The sequence below is a fragment of the Papilio xuthus genome, unplaced genomic scaffold (genome assembly GCF_000836235.2).
Source record: "Papilio xuthus unplaced genomic scaffold, Pxut_1.1 DF826961.1, whole genome shotgun sequence".
Lineage (NCBI taxonomy): Eukaryota > Metazoa > Arthropoda > Insecta > Lepidoptera > Papilionidae > Papilio > Papilio xuthus.
In genome coordinates this window covers 5,625,700-5,639,263 of record NW_013531688.1, presented here as the reverse complement: position 1 = coordinate 5,639,263, position 13,564 = coordinate 5,625,700, and the positions used below count along the sequence as shown (strand labels likewise).

Below are 13,564 nucleotides of genomic sequence, written 5' to 3'. Positions count from 1 at the left end.
AGAATTTTGTGACACTTTTTTTACATTGATATGGGGCGCTAGTGAGCTATAATAATTTGGTTTGACTTTTGCTCACCGGGTTTCATAACTTTGTCCGGTATATACGTGCTAAATTATAATTCTTATGTAGACTTCTTATTGCCATGTGACATTTGATCCTCAATGGGCGGCAAATTTAATTCTTTGACTGTACAGTCAGCGTCATATAGATCGTCACAGACAAGATATGCAAATATATAGGTACACCAAAAGTATTCAATTATATCGGTACAACAAAAGTCCTCAAAATAATAGATACATTCACCCTGCTCAAATACATCGGTACATACACTGCGTCAAATATATGAGTACATGCAAGATGCTCATAAATATCGTAGCAGCCACAGCGTCATAAGTAACGAAGCAGTCAAGGTGCGCAAAAATATCGGTACATTTGACAAAATTGAACTCTATCTCTATATACTTGTGATACAATTTGGAATAAACTACTTCTGTTACATTCATTTGACACTTTGCATCAAACCATTATTTCAAAATTTACTAAAAGTGTTCGACGCGGATGACAGATATTAGGTAGATAAAACCAACATCAAATTTAAGTTTGTCATCATATATGCTAGTTTGGTCTCGTGGCCTTACCGTTCGCCGCCGTTTGTACGTAAGGTCGGCGGTTCAAATCCCAAGCCACTATTTTTTTTTTATATTTAAACTTTTTAATTTTAATATCGAAGCACATGTAATTAAATTCTATCGCCGTAGTTATTAGGTACTTTTTGATATTGCCTTGGACTAATGAGTTTGACCGTTAAAGTACTTTTCTATTTCAAACAAAAATGAAGGAGATAAAGCGATGCTATTGGCATGTAATTTGTTTATTACTCATGTTTGTTAAACTTGTACCGGTAAAAATAACACTTTTACCTTTTACTGATACTGATTATATTTAAGAAACAAAGAAAAAAAACTGAATGTTAATATCCAAACTACATCAAATTTTTGGCCGATTGCAATAAACATTCCAGTGTGCGTGGGCGCGCACACATATGTAGATAACACTTGTACGTATAGTTTCCGCGCGTACCATTCTTAAAACCCGCAAAGACAATCCACGCTCCGCCCACTCACTTCACCCGCGATGGTCTGACCTAATTGTTGTTAACTTTATTTAAATTTCTTTCTACCCGACAGCGAAAATTATAAAAAAAAAATTGTCGAGCAAAATTTTACATTACCAATTTTTTACTGGTTATGAAAAAATAACCCCGTGATTGATAAAATGAAAAAAAAGTAGCCTGAGATTCGAACCGGTAAACTTACATATTACGGCAAACATACTAGAATACTGCGCCAATCTAGTATTATATATATTGTGACAAGGCAAAATTTGATATTAGTTAATACGTATCTGTCATATTCGGCGTGACAAACTTTTATAATATATTTAAGCGTTATGACAGGAGAAGAAAAATATTGGGTTGCCCAGTAAGTTCGTGCCGCTTTATAAGGAAAATTGAAACCCTGTTCTCTTAAATTTTTGGAAATGTTTTTAAATTATATTGGTACGACTCTATACCTAAAACGTCTTTTATTATTGGATAAAATTTTAAAAATTAGTTTTTATCTCAACCAATGAAATGAAATTATTCACAATATAGAAATTTTTGTGACGTTTGATAATGGTGGAAATCCGAAAATGAATCCACTTCAGCTACAGTCTATTGTAAGCTTTATATCGAAAATCAGAACGAACTTTCCGGACAACCTATAATGTTAATACAAAGTGTCAAATGAATGTAACAGAAGTAGCTTATTCCAAATTGTATCACAAGTATATAGAGATAGAGTTCAATTTTGTCAAATGTACCGATATTTTTGAGCACCTTGACTGCTTCGTTACTTATGACGCTGTGGCTGCTACGATATTTATGAGCATCTTGCATGTACTCATATATTTGACGCTGTGTATGTACCGATGTATTTGAGCAGGGTGAATGTATCTATTATTTTGAGGACTTTTGTTGTACCGATATAATTGAATACTTTTGGTGTACCTATATATTTGCATATCTTGTCTGTGACGATCTATATGACGCTGACTGTACTAGTTTGGAATGTTCGTCGATTTTTTATATAAATTTAATTGTTGGGTAGAATTTGTATTTTAAATTAATTAACGATCTCTGTATTAATTGGATAAAATATGTATTTTCGTGTAATATCGTTGAAAAGTTAATTTTAATAACAAAATAATGAACTATTAAATTCATTTTAAATGTAACATTCACTTGCACTAAATGGTTTAGCTGATACGAGGTTATACAGTTTTAGAACTAAAAAACTGCCAGTTGCACAGCTTTTTTTGAGTGTTAGTGAAGCCAAATAGTTTTTATTTCTAATCAGGATCACAAGTATGTTAGAAATCGTCTTAAGAAAATTAACATCAAATGCGTATGTATAATATGACGTCACAATAATAACATCATCGAAATGAGGGATGTGAATAAGACCAAAAAATGGTCGATTTTCAATAAAAATTGAATAAAAACACAATTATCGTTGTAAGGCAATTTAGTTTTCAATATAAGACAATTTTTGCGTACAGAGACAATATGACTTTTTTAGCTGTCAAAGTGACATATTGTGACGTTATAAGAACAGTGTTGCCAGATTAAAAGTTTGATACCGATTGAACGCAAGCTATAGTAATCGTTATCTACCTCAGCCAAAAATCGGTTGCGGCAAATAACTTGATATGCACACGCATCGAAACCAATGTTTTATAATAAAATATCTTTTGCATAGCCTTAGGTTAGTGAATAGTAATAAATAACATTGCTCAGTAGCCCATATATTTTAGTATTTTAAATAAAAATAACCGAAATACAAATAAATCAATTACATTGCATAATTTTACAACGGTTGTAGTTATAGAACAATTACAGTATGAAATATAGCGGCGGAATACTCCATAGCTTTTTATACAGTTAGATTTTCTCTTATGTAGGTCTATGAAATAGTATTTATCTTATAATAAAAATCTTTGAATCACACAAATAGTCTTTCCAAGTAGATTTAAAAATGTGATCGTTTATCAAAACTGTTTCCTTGTACGGCAGAATCATAAAGGTCTTTTATAGTCAGAAATACGTAGATAGAAAAAAGTTAAGTCAACATTCCCGCTTTAAAATCATCTTGTCAGAATTATTTTATTCACATGCTGTACGTCAAAATTGGCAATATCTTTACTCAAAATATGCGCTATATTTTTTTCATTTCCAACTAGTCAATATTTAAGTTTCCCGCCAACATTGACAATCATCAAGACAGTTCAAAAATTGTCATTTTATTATAAAATCGTGATTATTTTATAATTCGTGGAATAACTTGGTTGTGGTTTTTTCTATCGCATATGTTTTGCTGTGCTTTTTTAAAGTCAAATTGTTATATTTGGCGTATTTTCTAATTGTCATTGAATTTATTGTTATGACTTTTTCTGATAAATCTTACTTTTAATATTAAATCTTAATTTTCTGTGTGTTTGCTACTTCTCGAATACTTTTTCAATTCAGTTATATTTTTCGAGTAAATTGTTATTGGTAAGAACGTCAAGTGATCATATTTTGCACAAAACTTCAATAAACTTTGGACTGTCTTACATTATAACTTTTCGAATCGAATATTTTAAAAATAAATGTTGCAATTTAAGAAAAAAAAAACAATAATTTAATCGCGCTTTTGCGTTAGTTTTATCTCTTCGTGTAAGGCGACCAGGGAAATATATTAAGTTCTACTTTTTTATTGAAACTAGTATAAATGTTTAAAACGCAATGTGAGAAAATATAATTTTACATATCGTCCTTAAAATGTTAGCAACTGAAAATTTAACAATAAGTAAGTTGTGGACGAAATGACCATAAAAAAACTGCAATTTCCTTGTATTGAGCTTTGTATATGTATTTAAATATATAAAAAATAACATTCTAAGACATCACATTACGATTGTTTTAAGTTTTAACGAAAACTGATCAGTTTTTCGTACTTAAAAATATTAACCATAATCAAATTCATATTTTTAGGGTGGCAACATTCATGTTCGTAGAAGATTTTCGTTTTTTAATTTAACTTTTTACGAATTTCGAGTATTGCTCTCTACTTTCATGGATATTGTCAGCGTCATTGAACATTCAATCATTCATAAATTGCCTTTTAAACGAGTTACTTATGATTTGAATTAATATTTTGTACCATACGGCACTGTGATATTAATAACGAATGCTATGTCATGTAATAAACACACAATACTGCGATTAAACTATCAAACCGAATGAAATCTACTTCGGTAATTATTTTTGGTACTATAATAAGTACGTTAATCATATATTATGTTCTTTTAATCACGGGCTTCGATAACTGTTTGTTAAAAAAGAATACTCTAAAAAATATAGCCATCATTGTCTTTTACTTTGACAGAAAAGAGACAGCATGTTTTAACATTAAGGTTACATCAGTTTGACAGTAAGATGTGTGTATTACATGACAAATGGCGCCCAATTTAAATGTACAATGGAATATCAATGTTGAAATCTTTCATATGAATAATATTCTAAATAATTGAGGTTGTAATTAATTTTTACACGGTCACTTATACGCTAAATATAGTTTTAGTTTAAGCGCACGAATTTATAATCTCTAATCTCTGTTTTGTGTAAGTTGGCAGTATGAAAGAGAGAAACACAGGGAGTGTATATTTTCATAATGTTGGTAGACTAATTACACTTTTGCCTAAAACGTCGTGAATGTACACAATGTGATACACGATTTATGTATTTAATAAATAATTGATTTGTCATAATCTCGTTTTATTTGGTTTTTCCTTTTATTATTATTTGTTGTTTGAAAAGTTTTTATTCGTTATATTTATGACCACAACATAACTACAATTTAATAACTTTTGCGTCAAATTGTAACAGTTGGAATATTTTCCCCTCATAAAATATTTGTCATAATGAAGTTTTGATAAATGTTTTGTTTGCTAATTCCCACCTATAGTTTCTGAACAAAAGCAATTAAAATTGTAATTTAAGCGAATTATTAAAGTTTGACATACAGCGTGTCTCAAATAAGTCCACCTATAGTTTATACATGGGACGCTATCCATTTAAAAACTTATTGCAATATTTGCTAGAGGTAAACTTAAATCTTAGTAATTAAATCTTAAATCTTTTACAAGTCACAGGATTTTTTTAGCTAAATTATACTAATATTAAATTATAAGTACGTCCGTTTTATAATAATCACACGAAAGTATAAACAATTTAAAGTTTTAAAGACAGTTTTGGAGTCATTTTATACAAATATGAAAACTCATGCTTTTAAGACATGTAGAACAGACTCAAAAACAACAGCCTGTATACGTATCACATAGATATAATAAGGAATTCGCTGGAACTAAAACCTCAATCTCACAGCAATGGCAGTAAACGGTATCAACCTATTTTTCAGTCGACCAAAGAGAGTATTAAAAGCCCTAGGGATATGGCTAACACCTAAAAAACCTATGTTTTTTCACTCATTTTATACCGCCTTTATAATGCTAACACAATATGCATTTATACTTTTTGAATTTATCTACATAGCTGGTGTATGGGGGGACATAGAAGCGATGTCTGAGGCGTCCTATCTGCTTTTCACGCAAGCATCCGTCTGTTACAAAGTAACCGTTTTTCTTCTTAGTAAAAAGAATCTTAACATCCTAATAGACTATATGGAAATAGATATTTTCTTACCACAAACGGAGGAACAAGAGAAGTGAGTTTTAAAAAATATATTTGTTTGTTTTATGGACTGTATTTAATGGAACCGATATATTTTAGTATTCTGGTAAAACTTTCGGGACAGATCAAGAGACTGTGCATGTTTTTTCTGACTAGCGCTCTGACGACTTGTACGCTATGGGCTCTAGTACCTCTACTTGATGGTACTGGCGAAAGGTTTTTTCCATTTAGAATATGGTAAGTAATAAAAAAATCATCTTTCACAATAATGTAAAAATAATGTCCTTGAAAAATACTCTTTTGAAATTGTATTTTGTGAGGGCAACACATAACTCTTAAACTCTTTGGCAAGTTTTTTACTTTAAAACTTTGTCTATGAAAAGTAAAAATGGTCTTTATAATTTAAGTCCACCAGAAAAGTTACAAAAATTGCGATTGTGATCTACTCCGCAGCGATATAAAAAAACACAATATTGATTCTAAGTTAAATGTTTAAAAATAATTACGTGGATAAAAAAAGGATCATAAAAACGTATTATCTTTAGGATGCCTTTTGGGCCGGAGAAGTCACCTCAATTTGAAATCGGCTATGGCTACCAGATGGGAAGCATCTACATCAGCGCCTTTCTGTTTTTTGCGGTTGACAGCATCACCCTCGGAATGATCATGTTCGGCTGCGCACAACTAGAAATTATCATTGATAAACTACAGAAGGTTGGCTGTTTTCTAAATTATTTTTACACTATTTCTATGACGATTATTTTAATTAACTACTTTAGCTACAAACAAAGAAAATCCCGTTTATTTCTAATACAAAATGTGTCCCGTAATAGCAGTAATAATGTGTAATATTAAATTAATTCAGATGCAATCAGTGCCATTATCTTCAAAGGTAACGGACGAGCAACGAACCATGAGAATTATGAACAATAACAAATTATTTGTCGAGTGCATTGACCAACATCAGACGATTATTAGGTAAATAATAAACCCCTTTTTTAAATGATAAAAAAATCAAGGTAATTATACTAGTAGCAGCAAAAGAAAACTTTACCACAAAGATACAGAGATGACGTTACACTCAAAATCCTTTTAAGTGTTACTTAAGCTAGATCTTACTTAGATTTCTCTCAATAAATGTACAATTAGTAGTACCTACTACCTTAACGACCATTTAACCTATCTGAGTGTGAGAGTAAGACCTTCATCGCATTGACGACCTTTTTTGCAGATTCATAGAAATAGTGGAAGATACGTACCACGCAAATATATTTTTCCAATTAAGTGGTACTGTTGCTATTATCTGCATTATTGGACTACGTATTACTATGGTTTGTATAAACTTCTGGAAATATAACCGCTTTTGTGGCAGGTTACGTGATTTAATATAAGCACATTAGGTTTTTAATATTTTTTGTTAATTTTAAAAGTCGGAGCCGAGCAGTATTCAATTCTATTCTATGCTGATCTACATGGTGACAATGCTGTCGCAGCTACTTCTGTATTGCTGGTGCGGAAGCGAGCTAACTACAAGGGTAATTATAATGACATCATATGGGTCCCTGCATTTAAATAAAAAAAGTCAAAGAGGCAAATTATTCAGGATGACACATGCACAGATAAAATAATTGGAGTAACTAATTCGTATCAATCTAAGCAATCTTAAGTGAATAGAAATATTGCTATATTACTTTCAGAGTCAAGAATTAAGAGACTCCTTATATCAAAGTCCATGGTACGAACAAGATAGAAAATTCAAAAAGTCACTGTTTATAACAATGGAGTGTATGAAGAAACCTATTGTGTTCAAGGCTGGTCATTACATTCCGCTCTCTAGACCTACATTTATATCGGTTGGTGTTTCAGCTCTAATCATTTTAAAGCAAACTTGTACGCTCAGTTCTCGATCTCTTCCTTGTAAATAATTCAATTTACATCTTTTCAGATTTTACGTTCATCCTATTCATTTTTTGCGGTATTAAATCAGACGCGCAATTAAAAAAGAAACAGAAAATTGTTTTACTTAACCATACTTAACTGTATACATATATGAATCGTTAATCAATACTTTTGCAGTACGTTGATCATATACCACATATATACTTCATATGACCAATAATATTTAATAGTTTAATTAATAAAAAGTGTTTCCTTTACTTTCCTTTCCTTATCCTTTATTATTAACTGTTCTGTGTCTTACAAGTTTTAGGGTTCAGATATTAAATAGTAGAGTAAGTATTCAAGGAGCCAGGAAAAGCAGAAGTGGAAACTGCAAACTATTGTCATGTTCGAAAACTTTAATCTGACTCAACTATCGGTTCGAGCGAAAACAATTTAATGGTATTGGTATATTCTGTGACATCAATATGATGTGTCAAGTTGTCAAAATCAGCTTACGTCAGTAAAAGAAATGTCAACATGATAGCGGAGTACAAGAGTAATTTCTGATAAACAATTTTAGCGAATTTATAAAAAGGTGCCTTTGTAAAGCAATGTCGTTACCTCGTTAGAATGGACAAGAATAACACCGATTTTACCTTGCCGCCGGCACGAGGCTTATGTTTCGATCGGAATGATTTCATCAAGGTATTACTCATTATTTGTGATTAAAAAGTATTATTACAACTTAAGAATTTTATTTATGCCTTTAAAATTGTTGCAGACAAACTTTTCCGTCGATACTTTTCTTACGGATCATCAAAATGTGGCCTCCTTGGAGAAAATGCGTGACGACCTAGGCGTGTATCTCAAAGTGTTAAGGCTGGCTATGATAGAGTTAATTAATAAAGATTACGCTAACTTCGTTAATCTATGTGCTACGTTGATTGGTTTTGATAAGGCGATAGTTAAAATTCAAGTGCCATTAGAGCAGCTAAATGAAGAAGTTGTTGTAAGTTGCAATATACTTTTTATTATACAATAAAATAATTTCTAGGCATGATATGAAATGACGTTGTTGATTTGCGCTGTATTACATTAATAATATTTAATTTTCATTTACTTTTAGAATGTGAAACAATGTTTAGAAGATGCAATGAAAGAGTTATCAATTTGGCTTAACCAAAGACACAGCCTGTTGAAGAAGAAACAACTTCTCAAACACTACAGCCAGACAGTAAATAGTTTAAGAACATTGGAGACTATATTTAGAGACATTTCTGACAAGAAAAAATTGGAGCAAATAATTGTAGCCGAACGCACTGCCTTATTATACAATCAATTAAAATTCACATTTTCTACATGTGAAAACTTACTTAGTTCTGAGCAAAAGGAATTATACAATGATATAGGTGGAAAATTAATTCAAATTCTAAATACATTGCTGTTTCATTTTTGGAATGAAAATGATGAAAATAATCTTTTAAAAACATTATTAATTTTGACAACATTAGACCGTATAAAAGAAACAGAATTATTAATACGAAAGCAAGCAATAGCTCCTTTATTACAGGACATCATCAATGAACCAGCGTTGCAGAGAAGCAAGGATGGTTTGGAAGGCATTTACAATAAAATAATGGCATTATTGGATACAAAACTGAAACTGTTTTTAACAGTAATGCAACATTCCACTTTAACATTTCTTGCTAAGAAATATAGATTTTTAGTAAATTGTTTTTGGTGCGAAGTGGAGAGTAGAATAGAAGTGAATTTAGCCTCTATTTTTGCACCGGGTAATCCACAATTATTTTATAAGAGATATAGTGAAAGTATACAGTTTGTCCGGAAATTAGAAGAATATTGCATTGCTGAAGGAACTGTCCAATTATTACATGATACGTTAGAATACAAGCGTTTTCAAAAGAGGTGGAATTTGCCAGTATATTTTCAAATAAGATTTCAGGAGATTGCAGGTGAAAACCTTAAAAAATATAATTTTCTGTTTAACAAATACCTATGAATAATCTAATATGTTATTCTTTGTAGGTGGTTTTGAGTCCTCATTGAAAAAGAGTCCAACAGTTGAGAACAAAGATGGGTTTATTCATAAAGAAACATTAAAATGTTGGGTCAGTTTGCACAATTGTTGGTCAGATGGTATCTACATAGAAGCATTGGCACATAAATTCTGGAAGCTTTCATTACAGTTGCTGGCCAGATATGCATCATGGACGACAAGTGTTTGTTCACAGGTTGTTAATTATATTTCTTTTATATTTATAGACATATATAAGTACCAGGGTAGCATGATTTGATGAAACATTGCTACAAACTCGGGTTGTTTTAAGTGAAGACTAATTTGCAGTAGATAATATTATGAAATTGTTTCAGCAGGATTCCATGCGAAAGTTGGAAACAACTGGCATAAACGCCACATTGATAGACAACAGTTTAAACATCTACGTAGACACGCAAACGTTGTTGCAGAAACTACCAAACTTTCTAGCACATGTTGAAAGCAAAATACCAATCGAAAAGAGTAAACCTCTGCTTAGAGAAAGCTTAAATTCTTCCATAGAAATCTTAAAACAAACTGAAAGTAAAATAAGGGATTGTATTGTGAACGAATTGTATGAGAATTTCAATATCCAATTGAAACAAGTTAGTGACATACCAAGACTCTATAGGAAAACTAACCGTAGTATACCTACCAAGCCTTGTGCTTATATTGATGTGGTTACAAATTCACTTAGAGATTTTAACGAGGGTGCAGTGAATAAAGTAGATAATTTGTTTTTAATAGGACTTTATGAAGCTTTATTTAATGTTATGACCATTTCGTAAGTATTCAATACCATTTATTTTTGTTGTAATTTTTATACGTAAAGTTTTCCTGTACGAAAAGTACCAGTTGATAATTCTTAATATCTGCTTACTCTTCTGCATTACGGGCGTAATTCTATTATCTTAAATTGACAAAATATCGACTGATCTATAATGCAAGACTAAATTTATTTATTTAGTTTAAATTTTTTTGTGTGACCTTTTTTTTCTCTATGATTACAGATATTATAAATATGTAGAAGATGTTTTAACCTCAGTGCAGAAAACCGAAGAATCATTGAGAAGACTGAAACAAATACGTGACATGGCCTCACAGCAGAATATTGAGAGCACCGGTACAACGGATGGTGATAAGATCCGTTTGCAACTCAATGTAGATGTGTTGTCGTACACAAGGCTGGCCCAGTCTCTATCCGTTGAAGTATATAAGGTACACAAGTTCAATGAACTTTCCTCTATGATCACTGAAGCTGTAAAAAATATAGAAATTAAATGATATCCCAGTTATACACATTATTTGTTATTTTTCTTTCCCGGTCCTGTCTGGATAGAGGTAATCATAATTTTTATTCTATGTTAAATAATTATTTTGTTATTGTTTGTATTACATTAAGGTTTTAAGGATAACCAATGAAAAGCGGAACATTTTATAACATAAACATTGTATTTGATCTGCCGAATAAAAATTGTATGATTTGAAAAAATAGAAACCATTCATTCACTTATCACTTAAAGTAATAAACAAAATATATAACTAATGCTATTTGTGAACAAAATATTTCAAGATAGTGTTGGGTTTTGCTTTGTTCATGGTTCTAGGACTACTTCTAGGCAACTCTGAATTGGATGGATTCTTCCACATGGCCTTAAGCTCTTGTTGCATCTCATCAGGTAAGGCATTAAAAACTTCTTTATCAACATAACTTGGACAATCATCACAATTACCAGCATCGGAAACATCTTTCATTGTGTCTGTATCAGAAATTTCTTTAGCAGGGCTCGCTCTTGGTGTGAGAGATCTGTCTCGGGAGTTAAGTCTTAACTCGGAAACTTTCTCCAGCTCCCTAGAATTTAATCTGAGTTCACTCACTCTTAACTTACTAGGAGATGCAACTTCCCCTTTTGACAAACATCTCTTTTTAGCTATCCAATTCACTTTTTTAGGCTTTTTCGGTGATGGTTCCACTTCAGCATCAGAAAGGTCTGTCGTTGTACTGCTACTAGGAGATGCTGCTGAGTAGTCCATTGAGGAAGCAGAAGTATCGCAATCATTCGTGATATTAAGCACTGATTGTACTGATATATCATTCATTAAATAATTTACAATAGAACCTCGACCAGTCATTCGTTCCTGAAACTTTGTAAAAGCCAGTCCTACTAATGTCAAATGGAATGGTTTGCTTAAGTCAATGAGTTTGTTGAATAATCTCATAATTGAGGTCATTAACTTTTGTTGCCCCACTTCTGTTACAGTGGGTGTACCATTGTTTATGGTAAAGATGGAAGGAGAAACCTGACACTGCCTAGACTCTCTGTGACTACATAATCTCTTGACATCTTTCTTTCTTAAAGTCACTCGCAGTGAAACTGGAATCCGCCCATCTTCTCTCACCAACACAAGTAACCTTTGTAGCAAGGTAGCAAATCTTTCTTCAACCTCACTCTTCACACTGACAGTTTTGAAACTATCTTCTAGGCCTATACTCTGAGGTTTACCTGTTTGCTTCACTGGAGTATTATCTTCACCTAAACTAAGGTTTTTAAGTCTTACTGCCATGTCACTACTAAAATGTTTTTTCAATACATCAACAGAAACTTGCTGCAAGTCACTCACTGTAACTATTTTTTGAGATATAAGTGCCTCAGTTGTTTTAGACCCAATACTTGGAATGGCCCGGACACTTTGCAATGTGGACATAAAACTGGACCCATGTTCTGGATAAATTGTTGTTTGGTCATTCGGTTTGTGGAGTGGACAGATTAACTTAGCTAACAATTTGTTGTGTGCAATACCAGCACAAGTTGTAAAACCCAACTCATCAAATAGTTTCTTCCTCATCTCACTGGCAATTTGTGATGCGACTTTGAGGCGCGTGTGACATCCACATATACATTCACTCATTGGCTCGCTGTACACACGACCTACAAGTGCAAACCCATCACCACCATTCCTAACTCGTTCCTCAACTATATTTGTGACATCTATGAAATTCTCATCCATTCCAAGTTTTTCAACTGGACACTTCCAATGTTGAAGTGCAGTGAATATATTATTAGAGGCCGTCCTATAGTTGTGCAAGTCTTCACCATTCAGTAATTTCAAACTAGGACAAACTTTCAGAGCATCAGTTACAAGCATACACTTCTTTATACCAAATTTTCTGGCTTCGTAATTACTGGTTACGACGATGTTTTTTTGTTGAATACCAAGAGGTTGGGAGCGCAGCTCGGGTTTTCGCACCATCTCCACTTGAGCATAAAAACAGTCTACATCGATGTGTATGATACTCTTAGGATGATCGCTGCTGACCGATGAATGGTTGTAACAACTAGAGCTGCTTGATTCCATAATTCTGCGAATAAGACACATAGTTTAAAGAAAAATCACTTTGTTCTCTGTTGGTTGTTACCTGTTGCGATGTAACTTTGAACTATTTATCAGACGCTCACCTATCGTCCATGGAAACTTCATTGAAAGACGGAATAGTTATTATCCTTTGTAAATATGAAAAGTTTGTTAAAAATTATTGTTTTTCTTTCATAAATTCCAAAATATTGATATTTTATATTGGACAATCACGACACATCAACAGAGATGATGTTACCATAAAAAAATATTAAATAGCGGCACTTTTGGCATAGACTAAAAATAACGGGACTTTACGAACTTTGGTGACATTGTTGTAATAAAATCGGGACTGTCCCTTTATGATTTAAATAACAATCCTTACAAATTATAACATAATCTAGTATTTACCCATACGTCTTTATAGTTTTACTCACTTTATACAGTACTTTATTTGTGTCTAAAGTCTAAATGTGAGACGCCTGGACGAATGTAGAGT

General features: G+C 32.2%; 3 protein-coding genes across 4 annotated transcripts; 2 read left to right on the top strand and 1 right to left on the bottom strand.

Annotated features, from left to right (window-relative positions):
* Positions 1-5,571: 5,571 nt before the first annotated feature.
* Positions 5,572-7,802, top strand: Or-41 (olfactory receptor 41). Its single transcript, XM_013315224.1, has 8 exons — positions 5,572-5,808; positions 5,874-6,011; positions 6,320-6,488; positions 6,640-6,752; positions 7,006-7,105; positions 7,205-7,309; positions 7,472-7,627; positions 7,720-7,802. The coding sequence occupies exons 1-8, from the start codon at positions 5,591-5,593 to the stop codon at positions 7,771-7,773; spliced, it is 1,053 nt and encodes a 350-aa protein (XP_013170678.1). The 5' UTR covers positions 5,572-5,590; the 3' UTR covers positions 7,774-7,802.
* A 348-nt stretch (positions 7,803-8,150) lies between these two features.
* Positions 8,151-11,015, top strand: Cog2 (conserved oligomeric Golgi complex subunit 2). Of its 2 annotated transcripts, none has more exons than XM_013315686.1 (6): positions 8,151-8,360; positions 8,437-8,664; positions 8,782-9,628; positions 9,702-9,907; positions 10,050-10,495; positions 10,722-11,015. In XM_013315686.1, the coding sequence occupies exons 1-6, from the start codon at positions 8,286-8,288 to the stop codon at positions 10,993-10,995; spliced, it is 2,076 nt and encodes a 691-aa protein (XP_013171140.1). In that variant the 5' UTR covers positions 8,151-8,285; the 3' UTR covers positions 10,996-11,015. The 2 variants fall into 2 exon arrangements, with proteins under 2 accessions (XP_013171140.1, XP_013171139.1); XM_013315685.1 differs by having other exon boundaries at positions 10,047-10,495.
* A 149-nt stretch (positions 11,016-11,164) lies between these two features.
* On the bottom strand, positions 11,165-13,312 carry PolI (DNA polymerase iota). Its single transcript, XM_013315061.1, has 2 exons — positions 13,170-13,312; positions 11,165-13,072 (listed from the first exon to the last, which is right to left on the bottom strand). Exons 1-2 carry the CDS (start codon positions 13,178-13,180, stop codon positions 11,260-11,262), a joined length of 1,824 nt encoding a protein of 607 aa, XP_013170515.1. The 5' UTR covers positions 13,181-13,312; the 3' UTR covers positions 11,165-11,259.
* Positions 13,313-13,564: the final 252 nt, after the last annotated feature.